Source organism: Eucyclogobius newberryi, unplaced genomic scaffold, assembly GCF_026437365.1.
Source record: "Eucyclogobius newberryi isolate DKJ021-1_F unplaced genomic scaffold, fEucNew1.0.hap1 SCAF_17, whole genome shotgun sequence".
Classification (NCBI taxonomy): domain Eukaryota; kingdom Metazoa; phylum Chordata; class Actinopteri; order Gobiiformes; family Gobiidae; genus Eucyclogobius; species Eucyclogobius newberryi.
The window spans coordinates 12,127,960-12,149,286 of NW_027315801.1; the positions used below are offsets into that span (position 1 = coordinate 12,127,960).

At 41.8% G+C, this 21,327-nt stretch overlaps 1 protein-coding gene across 3 annotated transcripts; it reads right to left on the reverse strand.

Annotated features, from left to right (window-relative positions):
• Positions 1 to 459: 459 nt before the first annotated feature.
• On the reverse strand, positions 460 to 18,959 carry col2a1a (collagen, type II, alpha 1a). 3 transcript variants are annotated; one of them, XM_072449172.1, is made up of 54 exons: positions 18,605 to 18,959; positions 16,686 to 16,892; positions 16,027 to 16,043; positions 15,915 to 15,947; positions 15,387 to 15,419; positions 15,246 to 15,299; positions 15,022 to 15,123; positions 14,245 to 14,322; positions 13,874 to 13,918; positions 13,731 to 13,784; positions 13,598 to 13,651; positions 13,372 to 13,425; positions 13,239 to 13,292; positions 13,101 to 13,154; positions 12,798 to 12,842; positions 12,242 to 12,295; positions 12,108 to 12,152; positions 11,967 to 12,020; positions 11,002 to 11,100; positions 10,595 to 10,639; positions 10,414 to 10,512; positions 10,094 to 10,147; positions 9,909 to 10,016; positions 9,765 to 9,818; positions 9,108 to 9,206; positions 8,933 to 8,986; positions 8,504 to 8,602; positions 8,046 to 8,099; positions 7,918 to 7,971; positions 7,786 to 7,839; positions 7,664 to 7,717; positions 7,533 to 7,577; positions 7,318 to 7,416; positions 7,111 to 7,218; positions 6,921 to 6,974; positions 6,793 to 6,846; positions 6,664 to 6,717; positions 6,481 to 6,534; positions 6,289 to 6,396; positions 5,905 to 5,958; positions 5,162 to 5,215; positions 4,809 to 4,970; positions 4,547 to 4,654; positions 4,241 to 4,348; positions 4,078 to 4,131; positions 3,886 to 3,993; positions 3,759 to 3,812; positions 3,568 to 3,675; positions 3,427 to 3,480; positions 3,242 to 3,349; positions 2,839 to 3,127; positions 2,496 to 2,680; positions 2,181 to 2,414; positions 460 to 2,100 (listed from the first exon to the last, which is right to left on the reverse strand). In XM_072449172.1, the coding sequence occupies exons 1-54, from the start codon at positions 18,696 to 18,698 to the stop codon at positions 1,954 to 1,956; spliced, it is 4,461 nt and encodes a 1,486-aa protein (XP_072305273.1). In that variant the 5' UTR covers positions 18,699 to 18,959; the 3' UTR covers positions 460 to 1,953. The 3 variants fall into 3 exon arrangements, with proteins under 3 accessions (XP_072305273.1, XP_072305274.1, XP_072305275.1); XM_072449173.1 differs by having other exon boundaries at positions 4,547 to 4,650; positions 4,805 to 4,970; XM_072449174.1 differs by lacking the exon at positions 16,686 to 16,892 and having other exon boundaries at positions 18,605 to 18,958.
• Positions 18,960 to 21,327: the final 2,368 nt, after the last annotated feature.

Below are 21,327 nucleotides of genomic sequence, written 5' to 3' on the forward strand. Positions count from 1 at the left end.
TTGAGTTGATGGAAACTCACTCAGACACAAGGAGAAACATGCAAATTCTCAGCCCGGGAGTCGAACCTGGAACCTTCCTTCTGTGAGGCCAGAGTGCTAGTCAATGAGTGAGTCCTGCCCATGGACACAACAGTATGTACTGAGTCTGAATCTCTTCTCGTCTTTTCCAAATACAGCAAACGGCTATGGGCCTAAGATGCACTGATTGTTTTTAAGTTGAAAAGCTAAATTTTCTATGTTTTTTTTAATGCATTTTTTCATGCACCACCATTTGCTCTGTTACTGCAAGCATCAAATAACTGCTATCTTTGGAAATATAACCACCATGATCACCATAAAAAAGTCTAATTTATCCAATAGTGTGAACCTTACTTCTTCAGTGATGTGATATGCCATGTTATTGTGTAAAATTGTGCTATTGCAAAATGATTCTATCGGGAGTAAATGAAAGCATGCTTCTTTTAAGTCAGACTTTATTGCTCAGGACAGACCGGAAAAGCTGGCCACAGAACAGACAAGTAGTGATGCACGATTTCTCTGTTGTAGATATTACGTCACTCTACAGAATGATTGCCACAGTATTTGTTTTCAATCATCTTTGACCTAACATACAGTAATGTACTTAATTTTGAAGAGGAAAGAACGCTTGTACAAGACTTCTATTAACACACACATTCATTCACCCAATCACAGCTATGACAACATGGATAAATCTATAGAAAAAAAGCACTATGTCCCCACGCCATATCAGTTTTATACAAAAAATCAACATCCTTCTTAGTTGTGTTTTCCTTTTATTTCCAATTTACATCAAATAGAAGTGTAACAAAAAATAAAAACAAAAAAAAAATACCATAATAAAATTAATTAAAAAATGTACATGCCCTCACTTAAACACAGACACGCCACCCTAGTTTGGTTCAGGCCCGCCCTCCAAGTCCCACAACCAGCTTTGGACAGCAAAAGTCATTTATTGTACCCCTCCCTCTTAGTCAGCTAAGTGCGCCCCCTCCTGGTCCAGAGTGGAGTGTCTGTGTAAGATGTGAGGCTAGTGGGACACAGGGGAGAAGGGTTTGAGGAGGGAAAATAAACTCATAGCACCTTTTTAGAAATGAAAAAGTGAGCGACCCAAAGCAAAGTTGGCATAGCAGCCGCCGGATTCACTATCAGGCTAAAAAAACAATTTGGATGAAATTCACTTTGATTTTAAGCGTGAGGTAGCATTAAAAAGAATGACAACAGCAAAATGTCTCTAATTATTTTACAATCTAAATTTGCTTGGAAACAGGGTAACAATGTCTTATTCTAGGCAGTTGAAACATACATCCCAATGAGACCTCACTTTCATAAAAAGTGTTGGTGTGCATATAGACACAAATATAACAATCTGGCTGCTTATAAACACACACTTTTACAACAACAGAACAGGGTTTATCATACACAGTTAAGGCTTTCTTTTGGATTTCTGCCGTTTTGATCTGAGGAGCGACATAGGGAGCTGGGGTAGGACTGGCCCGAAGGCGGTGCTGCTGTCCTGTAGTGGAAAAGGCCGTGGCTTAATTACAAAATGTATCTGTCCAGTCCTACCTCAACTCTGCCCGTTAATGTTAGACAATAAATAAGTGACATCAAGTCATGTTTCTCCAAACAGTAACTCCTCCTGGTCCCTCTTCTTCTGGCTCATTCCCGTCAACAGTTGCCATGGGAAACATGACTGGATCTCAGGAAGTAGGTTGACAGAGAATGGTGTTTAATGTACAGATATTGCCCGTGCCCTTCAGTGCTAACATCCAGGGAGTACAACTTGGAGAGCACTTCGTTATGACAGAAAAAGTATCAATTTTCTTTGGAGTTTCCAGTCTTCTTTATTGTCGGAATGTGGTTTAATAGTTCATGGTGGAGCTTATCTATTTCCTGTATTTTTTGTCTGGGAGGGGCTTGTGATCTTTCACTTTACAAGAAGCAGACTGCGCCTAGATCCACTCCAAACTCCTGATCAGCTCCTCCGATGTCTTTAGGAGCAATGTCCAGAATTGGCAGACGAGAGGTCTTTGTTGTTTTGTACTCAAAGACAGTCTTGCCCCACCGGCCTGTGTGTCTCTGTAGGTAGAAACAAAAACATAGGTTAAACCAGGTTACAATAATAAGTGCAATACTGCTCTTATTGGTTACTGCTTTACCTTGCAGCCATCCTCCAGCACACTGTAGGTGAAGCGGCTGTTGCCCTCTGCGCGGATCTCCACCTCGTTGGAGCCACCGAGCAGCAGAGCCTTCTTCAGGTTTCCTGAGGCTTGGTCCATGTAGGCGATGCTGTTTTTGCAGTGGTACGTGACGCTCTGAGACGCTTCAGTCGACAACAGCCTCAAGAAGTTGAGCTGCACGGTGGCGAAGGGGTTGTTCTGAGCGTAGCTGAACTGTAGGAGCATGTCACATATAAGTAAACTCTGAGCATGAGAAACATCAAATATTACAAAAATAATATTGTATTTATGTACCTGGAATCCTCCATCCATATCTCCAAACCAGATGTGCTTGCGGTCCTTGCTCTTGGCCGTCCACCAGTTCTTCTTTGGTAGACTAGCGATAGTTGGGTTGACGCAAGTCTCTCCAGTCTCCATATTGCAGAAGACCTTGATAGCATCAGCTGTGCTGCCGAGGTTGGGATCGATCCAGTATTCACCTGAAGATATTGTAAAATGAGTCTTCACTCCATATCAAGCATTTATAAACCTCTTAAACCAAGTGATGTTGATGGCACTTTCTCCTGAACATAGCCATAAAGTAAAAACTTTCTACATAACATGACATTAAGCAGCGCTAGTGTAGCCCGGGACTCACCGTTCTTCCACTCGGGGTGGCATAGCTTCAGGTCCCTGCAAGAGCGGGATGGGTTCTTCTGGGAGCCATCAGGGCTGCGCAGGTTCTCAATCTGATTGTTGAGGGACTTGAGAGTGGAGTCCACCTCGATGTCGTGCTGCCGGAGGGATGTGGAGGCCTCATCGGCTCTCATGTACCTCAGAGGATCAGGAGACTTCTCAGTCTGACCCAGACCAGCGAAAGCAGACATGTCAATGCCAGGGCCAGGGGGTCCAGGAGGACCAGGGGGCCCGGTGTTACCAGGAGGACCCTAAGAGCAGAGGAGCAGGAGTTTAGTACAGTTAGTACTGTAAGTCTGCTCAACTGTTCTGGATTAAAACTGAAAACCATCTTAGTCGTAGAGCAGTCAAAATTGGTTACTTACAGCAGGACCAGACTCTCCAGAGCGGCCACGGGGTCCAGGAGGTCCAATGGGACCGGGCTGTCCATTAGATCCATCTTTACCAGCGGGTCCAGAAGGTCCGGCAGGGCCCTGAGCAGGATTAGAATGGTCAAGTTGTTTGAAAGTGCTCTGACTATTTTAGTTACTAGTTGTTTTCTTTGTCTCACTTTAGCTCCACTTGGTCCGGCAGGTCCAGAAGCCCCAGAATCTCCAGCGGGGCCCTGGGTTTATAAGCACATTAATATTAGCTGATACATAACAGAAGAAAGACAGCAGAGCAAATGAAATTATAAGCCCCATTTACTCACAGGAGGTCCAGGAAGACCCTGCAGACCAGTGAACCCACGGTGACCCTTCTGTCCTCTCTCTCCAGCCTCTCCAGCCTCGCCCTTGTCTCCACGGGGTCCTTGAGGTCCCTGCAGGATGGATTGTAAATGTTTAAAAAGCCAAAATAAAATATTAATACAAATTATATTGATGGTTAATCTAGGATACTTACAGCCATGCCTCTAGCTCCAGCAGGTCCTGCGGGTCCAGCAGGTCCTTGAGCTCCCTGAATCACCATCAACAGTTAGTATTGGCATGTGTCATCATCTTTATCCTCACACTTTTGGTATCATACTTACAGCCTCTCCTCTGTCTCCCTGTTTGCCCAGAGGTCCCACAGGTCCTGGTGCACCGGGGGATCCAGGAGCACCAGGTGCTCCAGCAGGTCCAGTGTTACCACGCTCTCCCTGAAGAACAGCAGAGTCAGTGTAAACAATAAATATTCTTGTCAATAATAGATAATGGTAATAATGATAAACTGTGTGACCCACCTTGACTCCTGTAGATCCATCTCTGCCAGGAGGTCCATCTGATCCAGGATTTCCCTGAGGTTTAAAAAACAACAGTAAACAATAAATCTACTGTAACAAAATGCCAGACTTGAGCCCTATTAATTTGCTAATATGCAAGTTCATGTTTGGCTCCTGATCTGACCTCTCTTCCAGGCTCTCCAGAAGGTCCTGAGAGTCCAGGGGGTCCGACAGGTCCAGGGGGTCCACGGTCTCCGGCGCTTCCTGAGGCTCCCTGTTTACCAGGCTCACCCTGAACACAACCACAGACAGTAGTGAAGCAAAGGTACAATTCATTCATTCATGCAGTTGTAAAATGTTAACTATGATGACAAATATTATAATTGGTGTAGTAACAAGAATAAAAATATTGATGAGTTGTATTTCACTATCAATCATATTTTAGGATGATGTGGTTTAAACTAAAGCTACAGTTTGTATAGACACTTACAGAAGGTCCAGGCAGACCAGGGAAGCCTCTCTCTCCACGCTGTCCAGGCAAACCCACAATACCACGAGATCCAGCCAAACCCTGAGGTCCTGAAGGTCCATCAGCTCCCTAAACACAGGACATCAGCGTCTGTTATCGTCTTATAAATGAACAAAATAGTATCATCTTACAAGCATTTGATTAGAGATATAATGAGATATAAAAATCAACAGGAGTCGGCTGAAGCAAACAGGCGTGCCTACTGTATGATAAAAGCACTTACAGGGGGTCCATCCTCTCCAGCTTCTCCCTTCTCGCCCTGAGCTCCGGCTGCTCCACGCAGACCAGCGTCTCCCTGTCTGCCTGGGGGTCCAGCATCACCACGAATACCTTTAGGTCCATCTTTACCACCAGGACCAGGAGGCCCAACAGGTCCAGGGTTGCCCTGAAATGGAGTAAAGTGGATGCAAAGACATCTTTTAATTGTTGATTTTAGTCTATTTTAGTTTTCTTTTAACATTTAACAGCTAATTCATTTATTTTACTCTGTGCACACTGAGATAGCGTGGAATTAAAAGTGTGTTATAAATAAAAGCTTCACATTATTATTTGTATATTGTCTTAACTTATACTTACATTAGGTCCAGGAGATCCGACTCTTCCAGCAGCACCAGGGAAACCAGTAGAACCCTGTCAGGAAAATAACTTTTTAGAAAACACAGTTTTAACTTGACTTTAACGAAACATGCTTCTTTCTAACCAGGATCCTATCACCTGTCTTTATCTTTGCATCTCAGCCAATCATCTCTCAGATTGATTTAAATGTCATTGCTCATCACTCCTTTTCAGCTGCAACCCTCTTCCACCTGCTCTCCACTGCAGAAGCACCATCAGCCTCCTCATTCTTTTATCCTCTTCACCATCATCTGTGTCAGACATTTTCCCTAACAAATCCATCATTCTCTCCTTTCATGTGTTTTTAGGTGCCCAAGCGTGTTATTTAGGACTTTCCTGCTTGAAATGTTTTTTGCAATACAGTTTATATTTTGCAGGTTTTATTTGAACATTTCAGAATTGTTGCTAATACATACTCTTGTCTCAGAAGCTGAGCAGGTGTGGATCTGGTTAGTACTTGGATGCTGGGCCACTGATAATACCAGATCAAGTGCAAACTGCCGTTGAGTCGTTGGGCCAGACACTTGCCTTCATTGTGCATGTACATTGCATGTATGTTCATTAACATGCACTGTCTCACCAAATAAACTGGTAATAACTGCTGCTGATGGCATTTCAGTCCTATCACTGACTGGGTAAATTAGTTACAGATGTTTTTTAGTCACGTTACACAACAAAGCAACTATAAAAAATGTGACACTTACAGGAGCGCCCTGAGCTCCACGAGCTCCTTTAGGTCCAGATACACCAGTTGGTCCCTAGAAAAAAAGACACCAAAACTCAAACGATTTCCTCTTGGCAACATGCTGGATACACAAAAAACATCATTAATTAAAGACAAGGACCATTATCATTATTTGTATTGTCATTAGACATCATATCCAAATAGAACATAACAGTTTTGTACCTGATTTTAATGTGTGTCTTTTGGCAATTTGACATGGATAGATGCAATGGTACTGTATACTATTACTGCTTCAGATGTCAATAATGACCAAATTACTTTAAATATAGGCCAACTTTGAACTTTGTGTAAGTTTTGCTCATTACACGTGAATAAGACAAATAAACTTCTCTCCACTACTTACAACTGGTCCAGGAGCTCCGGAGGGTCCCTGAGGTCCAGAGGAGCCAGCTTCTCCCTTCTGTCCACCCTCTCCAACCTCGCCTTTAGCTCCGGGCTGACCATCTGCACCCTGTGAGACACATAACACATGACAGTTTACAACATAGAGACAATGACAGACGGTAGTAGTGATAAATAGTGAAGTTGTACTTACAGGTGGCCCAGCGAAACCAGCAGGACCAGGAGGACCAACCTCACCACGGTCACCCTGAAGAGGACATCAGCACAGATTTGGTTTTTAGTTCAGTCTTTAAATAAAGCTTCAGACTAGTCTTTATTAAACACATATAGACTACATAATTTTAGCTACGTATTACTGTAATGGTAAAGTACTTACAGGGGCACCACGAGCTCCACCAGCACCGCTCGGGCCGCCAGGTCCAGTCTCACCCTGTTAACAGGAGAAAGAGTTAAGCTGGAAAAGCAAAATAGGATTTATATTCAGGAAAGAACAGCAGAATCGTACCTTAGCGCCATTAGGACCAGATGGACCAGGAGGACCAATAGGACCAGTCAAACCCTGGGGAGATCACAGATTAAGAATGGAAAGACACAGAGATCATTGTGAAAATGAGCAAGAAGAAGAACACTTACTCTAGATCCATCCTTTCCAGGTGCTCCTTCAGGTCCCTTTGCACCATTGTCTCCCTGATCAAAGAGAACAGAAGTTTATCACTTGCAACATTAAAAGCTCATGTACCGTTAATGCTACAAATGCAGGCCTTTATCTTTGCTCCAAAAACAACTGTGCTTTCCAGAGGCCCACAGTAACATTAGCACTCACTCTGTCTCCTTTAGGTCCTGGGATACCACCAGTGCCTCTCTCTCCAGGCATTCCCTGCAGACCAGGGGGTCCTTGAGCACCTTGAGCACCAGCTGGTCCAATAGCTCCCTATGAAACAGAAAAGTTAATACCGGTACTTGACTTCCCAGAAGCTTTTCTATGAAGGATCTACAATATAACATAAATGGAAAGTAAACCCCCTCTGACCTTCGGTCCATCAGTTCCAGCAGTTCCAGGAAGTCCACGAGGTCCCTGCAGACCCTGAGCTCCGGCTCCGCCTCTCTCACCAGGGAAACCACGCTCACCCTGTTCAACAGAGAGACAGCATGGAGTCAGGGGACAGGTGCATTTGTTTACTATCACTATTTCTGTAAATTGATAGAATCATGTATGAAAAGACTTGTGAGAATGTGTTTACTCACTCTAGATCCAACAGCACCAGGAACTCCACCCTCTCCAGGAAGACCCTAAAAAGACATTTAGAACCAGGTCATTGCATGTACCATACACCTATGTGGAGAATGAAGAATGAGAAAGCCTGTTATTAACCCACCTGGTCTCCAGGCTTTCCACCTTCTCCAGGGGCTCCAGTCGGTCCGGGCAGACCCTGCACACAAACACAGTGAGTTTTGATGCACTTAGATTTCTGCAGATTACTCCAGGTCACACATGTACCTGGAAGCCAGGGGGTCCAGACTGTCCTTGCTCTCCTCTCTCTCCAGCAGGTCCCTGTAATAATCATAGTATTGGTTTATCATTACGTCTTTTTGATAATGTCATTAAGACAAAGCTAGATGCAAGACTCACAGCAGGTCCGGGAGGTCCACTGGGGCCAGTCTCACCATCTTTTCCAGACAGACCCTGTTCAGAGAGATTCCCCCCAGTTACAAATGATGATTGACAATTGATTTCCACAATATTATAGTTGTACTCACTCTCAGGCCAGTACGACCCAGAAGTCCCTTCTCACCAGGTTTTCCAGGTTCACCCTAGAAATAATAACAAACGAAAAAGTATGAGTTGTCACATTACACCTGCCCGGGTTTATCAAGGACTGTTACCATAGCAATCAGCACTTTTGCCATAGCAATACAATATAAATATATATATATATATGTATGACTGTTGAAAAGTACTAAAGATGGCCCCTAAAACAGAAAGCTGAATAGATGACATGGTGGTTTAATTCATATATTAGTAGTAGTCGCTATACTAGTAAACACTCCCTCCTCCTACTAAAGGAATGAGCTAACTACTAGACAATAATAATAACTGGAGAGCCATCACTACAGGACAGAGTGTGTTCAAAACATATTATACCTTGTAGTCTTCGGCCAGAAATGGTCAAATCTACAAGTCACAGTTTATCCTTTCAATTCTCCCTGACTCTTACGTTGGCTCCTTTGGGTCCAGGGAATCCCATGACTCCAGGCTGTCCACGAGCTCCCAGAGGACCAGGAGGACCAGGGCGGCCATCTTCACCAGGAGCTCCCTGAAGGAAAACAACACTGTTAGATACTGTACATGGGGTTTTCTTTATCTAAATTTGACTATTGACTGTTACACTGCATCTTAATTATTTACCACATCTGTTTGAACATAGCCTAGAATTTGTCTAGAACTGTTTTCATTCGTCTGCAGTGGTGCAGGTAAATATTTAATATTTGCATATATACACTAATTGCTTCATTACATATTTTTCCTTCAGTCATTTTTATCTAAACAAATTTAACGTCTAAAACTACCATATTTTATAATTAAGTGAAAATGAGCTAAACTACATGCAGTATCTAGTGACTCCTGAAACAAGATATGAACTTACAGAAGATCCAACTTTTCCCTGAGGACCAGCATCTCCAGGACGTCCAGTGAGACCCTACAGAACACAACAGCGGACACATTTAGTGCTTGAACGTGCTCTTGGTTTAACTCTGCTGTCCCTTGACTATAACTGGGCACAAATGAGCACAGGACAGACATTTAAACTCGGCACGTACTCTGGCTCCAGGAAGGCCGGATTCTCCTGTGCGGCCGGGGTCTCCAGTAGCACCTTTGGGTCCAGCCACTCCAGCAACACCACGATCTCCAGGGGCCCCCTAACCAAGAGAGACAAGATAAGTTACCAGCCATGACACAGTGACACCGAAACATTATGAGCTCAATATAACTAAGAGATAACTAATGTATAGTATAATTTGTGTTCATGTTATAAATATATTTAGAGACTTAACACACTTCTGTTCTCAAAAGAGAACAAGAGAAAAGTTTCACTCCTAAAATATCATATGAAGTAGGTTCATTTGTGTCCAACACGGTTTTGAAAACACCTTTGACATCTGTCTAAAATGTATTTGTAATGGCTTCCAGAATAGGTTCAATAGGTTTAAACTGAGCTGGAGAACAGATTGGAATTATATGATGGATTGTAATGTAGTATATAAGTGTAAAAACCATAATGTTTTCACCTGTTTACAAATGTAAAGTGTTAAGCCACAAAGATGTGATGTGGCTTGTAAAGTCAATCCCTAAAATATGCAGTGTGGATTTTTGAAGTTTACAAAAATATATTTGTTTTTAAATATTCTAACACCAGAAGATCATAATCTGGGTTGATCATTTGTCTCTATAATTTGTCCTTTTGTGGTTAGACTCACCTTAGCACCAGCAAGACCATCCTGACCTGGGAAACCACGGTTACCAGGAGCACCCTAAAACACAGCAAAGAAATGGTCAAGATGTTGTCAGTGTATATAAAGATACATAAACATGTATAATTTAGAGTATTCATGATGGCTTACTCGCTCTCCTGGAGGTCCGAGGGGTCCGGCTGCTCCAGGTTCTCCTCTGGCTCCTCTCTTTCCCTCTTCACCAGTGGGACCAGGGGGGCCTAGAGGACCAGATGGGCCCTGGAGAAGAGCAAGATTTAAGTTAAAAATCTGAATTAAGAGACATTAACATCTAAGATCTTAAAAAATACACTTACGAGCTCTCCTTTGAGACCAGTTTCACCTTTCAATCCAGTAAGACCAGGCTCTCCCTAAAAAGAGAACACGTGTGATTAATACCAAATCATTGTCAGTGCTTCTGAAACTTTAGTTGTACTAGCTGCTCCTGAGGGTATTCTTTTGGCTAGTTTACAGCTGGTTTGGCTGTGTTATTAGACCTTGTTTGGATCTGGTTAACTGCCTGTTTCACACTGGTTTAGTCCAAGTACAGACATGATAGGGTTCATTTAAAGAGGTATTTAAAAACATGATTATTTTCTGAGGTTGTTCTTGATGCAATGTTGACATAAAGACTCACAGACTGTCCTTTTGGTCCCAGAGGTCCGGTGGCTCCCTGAGGTCCGGGTGGTCCACGAGGGCCTGGGAAACCGGGAGCTCCAGCGATACCAGAGGCACCCTAAAACACAAAATAAAAAATCAGGCCAAGCTTAAAGCTAAACTAAAATATCACAGGACAAAAAGAGGAGATAAAGACTTACAGCAGATCCTTTAGCTCCAGGAATACCATCAGTACCAGGGTTTCCCTAAAGCACAAGAACAGAGGAAATGTGATGAGGTTCATGCGGGCAAAGACAAGACACTAAACAAGTGGTCGTTAGGAATCACAATTAGCTTTTATTCCTTCCAAATTAAGGGTAAATAAATGTAAAGTAAAACATTATGAGGATGATTACAATCTCAACCAACACATATTTACTAAAACTAATCATTTCTATAGAGATTGGGATTGGGATTGGGAGGTATACTTTAGGATACATTTTTTTGACTACTTCTGGGTACTCTCATGTCCCCTTAAGTAATCAAATGTACTACTGTACTTAGAAACAGTGGACAACAGCGTTTATTTCTATTTTAAATGAAATGCTCAGTGACAACAGTTACTCACAGATGCTCCAGCAGGTCCAGGAGATCCAGGGGTACCACCCTCTCCTCGGGGCCCCTGTGCTCCCTCAGTTCCACGAAGGCCAGTGGGGCCAGCTTCTCCCTAAGAAACAACAAAATACACTTTATCAATCATATTCATCTTATTTGTCTTGCTAAGGCTAAAATGTATAAATAAGATTCAAAAAGTTTATATATGTGGCTAAAATCTCTGACCATTTGACCATCTAAATTCTAATTTCTAAAAGGCAGAGTTTCAGGAGACATAAAGACATGTAAAGTTGAATTTAGATGATGGAGGCTTTGCCTTTTGAGGCCTGTTGTAGAATATTCTGATTTGTGGTGGGATTTGATGAATATAGTGATAATCACCATTTCTTCACCAGATTCTGCAGGAAAAAGCTACTTATCTTCTCCTCGAGCTCATTGTTGTTTTCACTTACAGGAGAGAACACTTCTATAATAGTTGTTCAAACACAGAACTTATTCTTGATGGGAAATTGTCAGCTATTTTAACAGGTACTGTGACGTGTTGTCATGATATTTGTGCCACAATATTTAAATATTGTCCCATGCTTAGTGATGAATGGGTAAACATGAATTACACTTTTTCTTTTGGATATGAGTGACATATTTAAAAACTGAAATATATAAATTAATCTAAAGAAGACATATATTATAGCTTTTAACCATGTTATAACGATGATCCCTCATCATTAGCTAACTCAAAGTACCATTTTGGTTCATTTGTGCATGTTTGAATAATCCTGTACTGTTCTATATTCAAGGTGCACAGAAAATTGATATGTGTAGGGTTCAAAATTGTTATAATAAATCACACATGTAAATCTGCTGCTACAATGAAAGTCCTTTTAGATCAATACTGCCGTTTACAATGAACAAAATATTAAATCATGGTGAAACTAAATAGCCACAAAATGCATAATACGTATGTGTTCCTTAACAAACCTTAGCTCCTGGGGATCCTGGGAAACCGGGCGCTCCAGCAGGCCCAACAGGCCCCTGAATTCAAATACATTGTGTTACTTATTATTCATTTCCATTAAAAAGAAAAACACAGAAACGGTTGAATTTGATTTGGGCACTTACAGGTGGACCAGCAGGACCAGGCAAGCCATCATTTCCACGAGCTCCCTAAAATGTAGAAAAATAAATATGTCTTGAGTCTTTGTGAAACAGGTGAAGATTAAATGTGATTGTTTTGGGGACATCGTTTCACTCACAGCAGCTCCAGCGGCTCCGGGACGACCTCTCTCACCGGGGAGACCACGGGGGCCCTAAACACAAGAAGAGATACACTTTAGCTGTGTATCTGTTAGTTTGTTAATGCACTAAAGCTGACTCCAAATCATCATCAGCATTTTGTAACAGTTTATCAAGTTTTAGAAAATGATTGTTTGTCACATAAAAAAATAAATATCATTATTATATCTATATGAATGCACCCCGTGTCTGTTTAGTCCTAAAGAAGATTAAGGGTGGGACTAAAACAGGACTAAACCCAACACTAAAACAAGACTTGACCAGAGCTCCATAATAACTGGAACCCAAAACTCCATTTAAGTGTGGACTTGGTTTGGTCCTGTTCCAGTCTTGATTTGAGCCTTTTTAGTTTAGTCCAGGCAGAGCTCTGAGGATAGTGACAGAGTTTATGTGCAAATGTGAACGCACTTCTGTCTGTTATTGTTCATGCCTGATGCCATCACACTGTGTCATCCGCCAGAGTAACACACTGTAACTAATGAAAATGTATTGTAAGTTTTCAAAATTCAAACTCACCATTGGTCCAGGGGCTCCATTCTCTCCAGAAGAACCAGTCTCACCCTAAAAAGGAAGAAATAATAACAAATGAGGTACAAAACAATACAATTTAATAGTAAAAGACATGTGAGACAGGCCGCTACTCTGACAATGTACAAGTCTAGGCTATAACTATAACTGAAATGATTTTGTCTGCACTACTAAATACATATTTTGTACTTTACACATTGTGCTCTACAAATAAACAAAGCTTTCTTCCCTAAAAGCACAATTATGTTTGGTTCTAATGGTCACTATCAAATAAAGACGTTTTAGTCATACCTTGGCTCCAGCAGCACCATCTTCTCCCTTTGCTCCGTCCAGACCGGGGTGACCCTAGAAACACATCACAACGCATCAGATTCATCATTCATCACATTTAACATTAATTAATAATATAAAGAGTATGAGGTGATTTACTCTGTGTCCTTTGATTCCAGGAAGTCCAGGAGTTCCAGGGAATCCGCGAGCTCCCTATGAGATAAACGATTTTGTTATCTTCGATTCACCAAAAGTGAATTCTGATAATGATATTGAACCTTTAGGTCCTTACCTGTGGCCCTGCAGGTCCACGCTCACCAGCTTTGCCAGGTTTTCCAGCCTCACCCTAAAAGCAATCAAACAAATATGTGTCTATGTAAATATGTGTGTGAAACCACAAAAATCAGAGAGTATTCATTCATATGATCAGCACATTACTCAAGTCAGCAAAATATGAATTGAAATGAAAATATCAGAGTTATGCTGCTTTTACTGAGGTCGAAAGAGAAAACACTCACATCACTTCCTGGTTTTCCAGAAGGTCCAGCTGGTCCACGAGGTCCCATTGGTCCCTGCGATTCAATAATGATAGAATGAATTAATGAATGAGATGATAAATAGATATATTCAAGGAGGTGTTCTGGTTCTTACAGCAGGTCCGGGCTCTCCGGTCTCACCAGGTGAACCCTGGAAACCCTGAGGTCCCTGTGGGGAATAAGACAAAAATATATTTAGCAAATGTAACAAAAAAACCAATGACTTTATTTTCAACAGTTTGTAAGTTTGGCTCTTACAGGAGCTCCACTAGGTCCAGGGGGTCCACGTGGTCCCATAGGTCCCTGGAGAAAACAAAAATATGAATATATTATATTAATTATTAAAACATTTAATATTCAAAGTTAATTTTACTCTTGTGTAAGATAACAGTAACAATTAAAAAGCATATTTTTGGATTTAAACATTGTCATCACTTTTGTACATTTCTTGATTTCTGAATAGTCTAATATATATATTTTTTTCCAAATGGGCATCTATGCTGTGAGGAAATAGAGCCACAAGGGGACAGCACTGAGATGTATTCAAGAGCAAGAGGAACACTTGGCTAAATTTGACCTCAAAGTAAAGATATTTATGAAGAATTATGGAGAATGCCACATGTTCTTACCATCGGTCCTTGCATCACGCCCATCTGAGCACCTCCAGCCTTCTCATCAAATCCTCCAGCCATCTGAGCAGCAAAGTTCTGTAAAAGACAAACTCTGATGAGACTTTGGCCTCATGGGACCTCTGAGGAATCATGGAGCAACTATCAGGCCTTATTTATAGGTAATTGTACTGGTAAGTGCCATAATGCATTACAATAAACACTTTCAAACATTGTTTTCAACCTTTTCTGAGTTTGAGTTATGGCACATTTCCTTTTAAATAATTGCAGCACAACATCTACAGAAAATGTTACTTTAATGGATGCCACATTTGAGTGTGTTGTAGTTTACTTTGTAATTTAGCTCAGGATAATCCACAAAGACTAATTACTCACACAATTACTGTGTGAACCGTTAAGGGGAAGTGATAATGGCCACTGCAGCAATCCCCAATGACACTCTAGATTATTACCACATACTGCAACCATTCATCAGAATACTGACTACTAAATCATTTGTGACCATTTTAATAATTGACTCTAAAACATGTGCTAAAAAAGTTTTATCATAAAAACTGCAGCAAAAGAATAAGCAATTGGGATTTTGATCAATATTACACAGCCTTTTCACAACATCATTTGACCTTAATCTGGATATTAATACATTTGAAAATCTCGATTCACTATAGAAATAATCGCTTGTCTAGTTGCTTAACCGTAAGTTACAGTCTCAGCGTTTTGAAATGAAGACTATAAAATAAGTGCTGATCTGTCTTTTGCTCTTGAATTCAGACTCACCCCTCCAAGTCCTGGTTGTCCGGGTGGTCCGGGGGGGCCAGCGGCGCCGGGGTTTCCAGGGATGCCAGGCTCTCCATCTCTTCCTCGGGGTCCGGGAATTCCCTGTGAACAAAGTGTAAAGGATCGACTGGAGTAGGATCATCGACACAACTGGAGCTACGGTCGATTCGCCTTAATGATCCAAATGAATGGTAAATCCTTGAGCTTGTGTGTTCATTTCTTACCATATCACCTTTGGGGCCAGCTCCGCCTCGTGGTCCTTGTTCGCCTGATGGGCCCTGAAAGTTTAATTAAAATCAGTCACTTCAAATGAAAAGTTTAGTCAATGTATTGTGTTAAATCAAAGAAATATTAAATCTTCTTACCATAGGCCCTGCTGGTCCTTTTGGTCCTACAACCTATAAAACATAAACGTATAATTAGAGAGGCTGTTGCGTGTGTAAAGTAGTGCAGATTCAAAACCCTGTAAACTAAATCCTTTCGTGGCGACAAACTGTAACATGAATGTGAAGAGACAAGTCTGGCTTGGCTAAAAACATCACCTCATCTTAACCTCTGCTCAGTCGGACATTGTTCTTTTTGACGTGTGCATTTGTGCGACAGGTGCTCAGGAGATCTAAGAGGATTTGATCGAGTTCATTGTGTTGCAGGAATGTAGAGTTTTCCACTAACGAGATATCAAATTAGACCTATCATTGTTAATTAGCTTTCTAATAGAAGAGGAGTGTCACCCCACTGCACCAGGAGGTACGTTTGTCAACTGAAGCTGCACTGAAGAGTAGACCTACATAAAGTCTGTACATTTCGGTAAAAGGAAAGCTATTCTAATGGTTTTGGTTGCGTCGTATTATTGTGGGTATGATTTGTGAACTGTTGATTGTACTTATACTTACATCTGCAATATCTCCTGGTTCACCCTTTTGTCCCTGCAAATATCACACACATAAATTGCTATTATTATGCTGTTTTATGCATATAGTGTGTGTGTGTAAGGGACAAACCTACCTTAGCACCAAGCGTTTCTGTTGTTGCCAGGTAAATGATGAGAAAAAGAGAAAAAAATAAGATTAACAAAGAAACATGTGATGGATATTATCAGCTGTAGAGAACCATTTCCAAAAGAAGCCTCCTAAATGATATCAATGGTGACTGTCAGAGCAAACAAATGAATGAACAAAACAGCAATATCTATTTTGGATGCATAAATTGGCAAATCTTTTCTGGATCTCTCTTTGGCTGAACGTACTCTCAATTCTAACCATGAACCACGCTTAAATTGAATGATTAATGCAGGAAGTCTTGCATAGTTTCAGGCCTGGATCCAAATGAATTCCCTCACAAATACAAAGCAAGTATCAGAGCAAACATTGTGTACATAGCAGCTTGTTAAGTTGGGTAAAAGCTGTTTGTATTGCTTTGAATGGGGACCAGTCCACGCATCACAGGGGCCATTTCCATTGTAATGAAATGCTCTTGCACGATGCAGCCCTGGTAACCATCCAAAGCACACACCCAAACAGAAAACATCACCACTTGATAAACAGGCGAGAGAGAGAAACACTTAGATTATCACTCTTTACTTTTTTTTATACCAGGTGATGTTTCCTTTTGAGGTGAAAGCGACAGTAATTTATTCATAAGTTTGTGAATAAATAAATTACAACCAATGGGTGCAGTTGCGTCAGCGGGGCAGATGGGGCAGCACTCTCCCGGCGGGATGAAGGGATCGTCACACTCTTTGACGTCCTCACAGATTATCTCATCGCAAAGCACCGCTCCGCTGTCGCACACGCAAATGCGACACGGCTCTGGCTTCCACACATCCTTATCATTGTACTGCTGCGCGTCCTGGATGCAGCCGCCTGCCATCTCTGCACCGTCCAGCAGGGGGGGCAACAGAGGCGGATGAGAGGGAGGCAGAACAATGGCAGAGCATGTTAAAATATGTGGAAAGGGTGGAGGTAAAGGGGGGTATTTAGGGGCAATTATGAAGAGGAGATGAGAGGGGGGGTTAGAAGGTATGAGGGAGGAGCCAAAGCAAACGGGGAGGAGCTACGAGAGAAGGTGGTCAAGGTATGTAAGAAGTTGAGGTTATCCTGTTTTAAATGGACACATGAATAAAGCAGCATAAAAGAGGAGTTAATATAGACAAAAGTGTGCATTTCAAGCAAAGCAAGCAAAAACAAAACAAAACACACTTGAACGCGACAATGATTCATTCATACCTGTGGAGCCATATTATACTGTCTAAATCTGATAAAAATGTAAGTTAAGAACAGTTAGCTTTTGTTTCTAAAGTAGCAGTCTGCAGTTTTTCCGCATGGTGTAGGTAAATGTGACCTGCCGGGCCTGCCCTGCTGGGAGCATGAATGAGGCCCTCTCATCCAGATACTGGGCCCAATTGACAAGCTGCTGCCCTAAGTAAACATGGGGTCCTTCGAAAAGTCTCCATCTGGAACTCAGACTGGGATCAAGTGCCAGTTCAAACACGGCAGGGAATTGTGAAGACTGTTTTAACTAAGTTATGTATACTTTAATATTATCCTAACTGTATCACTACTTAGCAGTTTTATTATAATACTACAGTATATATATATATATATACACTTGATTGACTTGACTTAGATTGTATCATAATGTTATTCCTATTCCTTTTATTCTACACCATTTATTTGAATTATTTCATGCAAAGTATATTTCAATGTTTTTGTTCAACGTTATCTTGCATAACTTGATTCTTTGCCATTCTTGTTTATTGCATTGCAACAGTGACATTTCCCCAGTATTCCTTTGGCTTTTTGTTATTAAAATTAATTTTTTCTCATAGAGCAAAAAAGTCTATTAATGTCCTTGGATACAAGTCAATGTCTTTTTATGACACCGAGCCAGGTGCTGTGAAATGTAAGGAGTAAATGTAAGGCAGGTATTGTCCGTGTTACTAAAAATAAGACCTTCATCTGTTGACCTCCTGCTGAGTGTGTCTTGTGTCTCTGCTCCCTGTGAGCCTGTAGGACTGAGGTCAAGCCTTGTCTGACCTCATCACTTCACATCATCAGCAGTCACACCCAGCGAGGGCCAAATCTGCGGCTCTAAAGTGTAACAATAACCTCACTGTTCATGGGAACTTCTGTCAGAAATCAGGACAACTTTCTACAATCAGTCCTTAAACTACTCCAGCAAGGATTAGGGTTAAGCGTTTGGAAAAACTAAATTGGCAAAAGTCTGATAACTTAATGAAGGCTACGTGAGGTGAATACAGTCTGTTGTTCCCCTCCTCTGTGTTACACCAGTGAGATATGACATCCTCACTCATCCATGGAAAATGAGCAGATAAAACTACAATAGAATGCTCATGCCTACTATTTAGGCTCTATAGGCTGGGAGATTAAACTAATAAATTGTGTTATGTTAGAGCTATACAGCTGTCAATCAGCCACAACAACAGGTGGCTATAAGACAGAGGACTTTGACTTTACAAATAGACAAGAAGGACAGAGAAATCAACAAACACAAATGCAGACATAAATCAAAATGAAAAACGTGACAATACAAACACATTAAAGCAAGAATAAATCAAACTTACGGTCGTCCTCCTCTTGACATCTCACCACAGAGAGTAAAACTATTTGGGATGCTACAAGTAGCAGAAGAATCCGTGAGTCCACAAAGCCAAACATGTCTAAATATTAGACATGCAATAGCTCAGGGTAAGAAGTGAAGATACGTTGAGCCCAGTCGATGGTCAGTCAGTGGAGTATGGTGTGAGATCCAGAGACTTAAAGCACCATGGACCGACCTCCCAAATCTAAGAGGAATCCAAAAGAAGCGGGGCCCCGGCTGCCACTCTGCACCCACCGCGTCAGGGCAAGTACCGCGGTTTTATGTCCACTGTGCCTTGTATGGATCTTGGTATATTCAGAGATGCCAGTCCTTCCCCCTGACCCCCTGTGAGGCTGAAACCTGAAGCCCTTTCCCTCCCCTCAGCTCCGGCCAGCAGCTTCCCTCTCCCAGGCACTTTTTTAAGTCCCGGCCCTCCTTCCTCTGCTGACCTGTGTGGCCTGGTCTGACTATTGGATGCTCCTTCACTTTTACAGAAAGGGCATCAGCCCCAGGGCCAAACTGGGCCTCAATGCAGCCACAAGCTAATACGAGTGAATTACAAACGGCAATCAGACAGACAGTAGATATCAGGACATCAGATACTGTAGCAGGTGCGTAGGAAAAAGGCATAAGTGATGCTAAATATACTAGGGGAAAAAATCCTGCACACTGTTTCTAAATCAGACAGACAGTAAAGTCAATGTGTCCCTTTCGCTGGCCTATCGACGTGTATTAAGAATTATTATGACTATTATGGTATAACATGCCCAGTTTCATGTATTATTGTGCCCAACATCCATTCATTGTGGCGTCTTACATAAATGGCCCAACTTCACCCAAAGCAGGATACCAAAATATGAATTGTACTAATTTCTATAATAGTTCCAGGATATCCCAAAACTTTCCTTCTATTAGTAAAACAGCTTTGTACCAACCGGTCACATTCCTGGCAAGGTTTTCAACTTGGCATTAGATTTTAAACTGGCTGTGAACGGCCCACAACAAAGAGATTGTTGTTGTTGTTGTTGTTGTTGTTGTTTTGTGGCGGTTGGCATCCGAGCGTTGCATTACCGCCAGACTTTATTCCTCAGACTTTGTCGTATTCCTTAAAAGTTCTTCATCCATTGCTTTGGTGTTACAAAGCCCATGAGGTCATGAGATGTCTTTGTTGTTGTATCCTTTAGAAGTTCTTCTTCCCCTCAGACTTTGTCGTAGTCCTTAAAAGTTCTTATTCCATTGCTTTTTCAGAGTCCGACCGGCTTTATTCCAGGGCTGACTCTTCTTTATCTTCCTCTCTGTCTGTGATGTTCAGCGTTTCCGCCGTAAAGCTTTATTCTTTAGGCTTCATTCTTTAGGCTTTGATATTTCCACTGATGTCGTTGCTCGGTAGCCGTGCATCTACGGGACTGGGCGCGCACAGGAGACCACCAACTGGCTGTGAACGGCCCACACTTGAGAACAAAGAGATTAAACAATGTTAAACTCGTACCTCTGCGTTTATGTTTCATTGTCTTTAAAGCACATTGGAATAAAATGGAAAGGAATCTAATGGGCACGCATCAGTTTTGCATATGCTTTATATCGTCACATGAGGGTCAGTAGCAGAGCAAGTTCAAAGGTTAGATTCTAAAAGGGGCGTGTCATTCAACCAATGTCAGAGCTAGGCAAGTACAAATAAAGAATAGTTACCATTTTATCTGTATAATCACTGTTACTAGCTCATTACATTAGCATAACTGTATTCCATACATTTGTAAAATAAACATTTAAAATTGGTCAATAATACAGCCTTGTTTTCCTGTCGACTGTAGCTTGATCTTTGGGTTTTTATCATTTTCACCATGTTTTTTTATGTTTTCACCGTTAACCGTAGCATCACTTTACTTTGCCTCTTTTCTTTGACTCAAGTAGATTTTGTTTCACTGTTACTTCCGGTGACATAAGACATTACCAAAAATAAAAGCAAAACCTTATAAATTTACAGGGAGCTTAAGGGGAACCAGGACAGAAGCGCGTACGGCGGGGACAGAGGAGGGACAGAGGAGAGACAGAAGAGAGACAGATGAGGGACAGAGGAGGGACAATGGGGAGACAGAGGAGAGAGAGAGGAGGGATAGAGGACAGAGGAGGGACAGAGGACAGAGGAGGGACAAATGAGGGACAGAGGAGAGACAGGCGAGAGACAGAAGAGAGACAGATGAGGGACAGATGAGGGACAGAGGAGGGACAATGGGGAGACAGAGGAGAGACAGATGAGGGACAGAGGAAAGACAATGGAGAGATGGAGGAGAGAGAGAGGAGGGATAGAGGACAGAGGACAGAGGAGGGACAAATGAGGGACAGAGGAGAGACAGGCGACAGAGGAGAGACAGAGGACAGAGGAGTGACAGAGGACAGAGGAGAGACAGAGGAGAGACAGGACAGAGGAGGCACAGACTAACCCTAATTCTTAGTAGCTCTTAAGGCAACTGACAAACTTCTATCATAGCAACTTTTAGGCTCACACAAGGCAACTTTTCATGTGGAAGGACTGCTGCGATCTTGTTTCCATGGAGATGTAATTGTTTTGCCGGGAAAGTTCCACACTTCCACATGTATTCATTTATAGGTGTTTTATTGCACAAAAATATATAGAAAAATAAGCATTCTTACTGTGAGCAGGGTCACCTCTCCACAGATCTGATCTGTAAATTGGTCTAGTTGAGG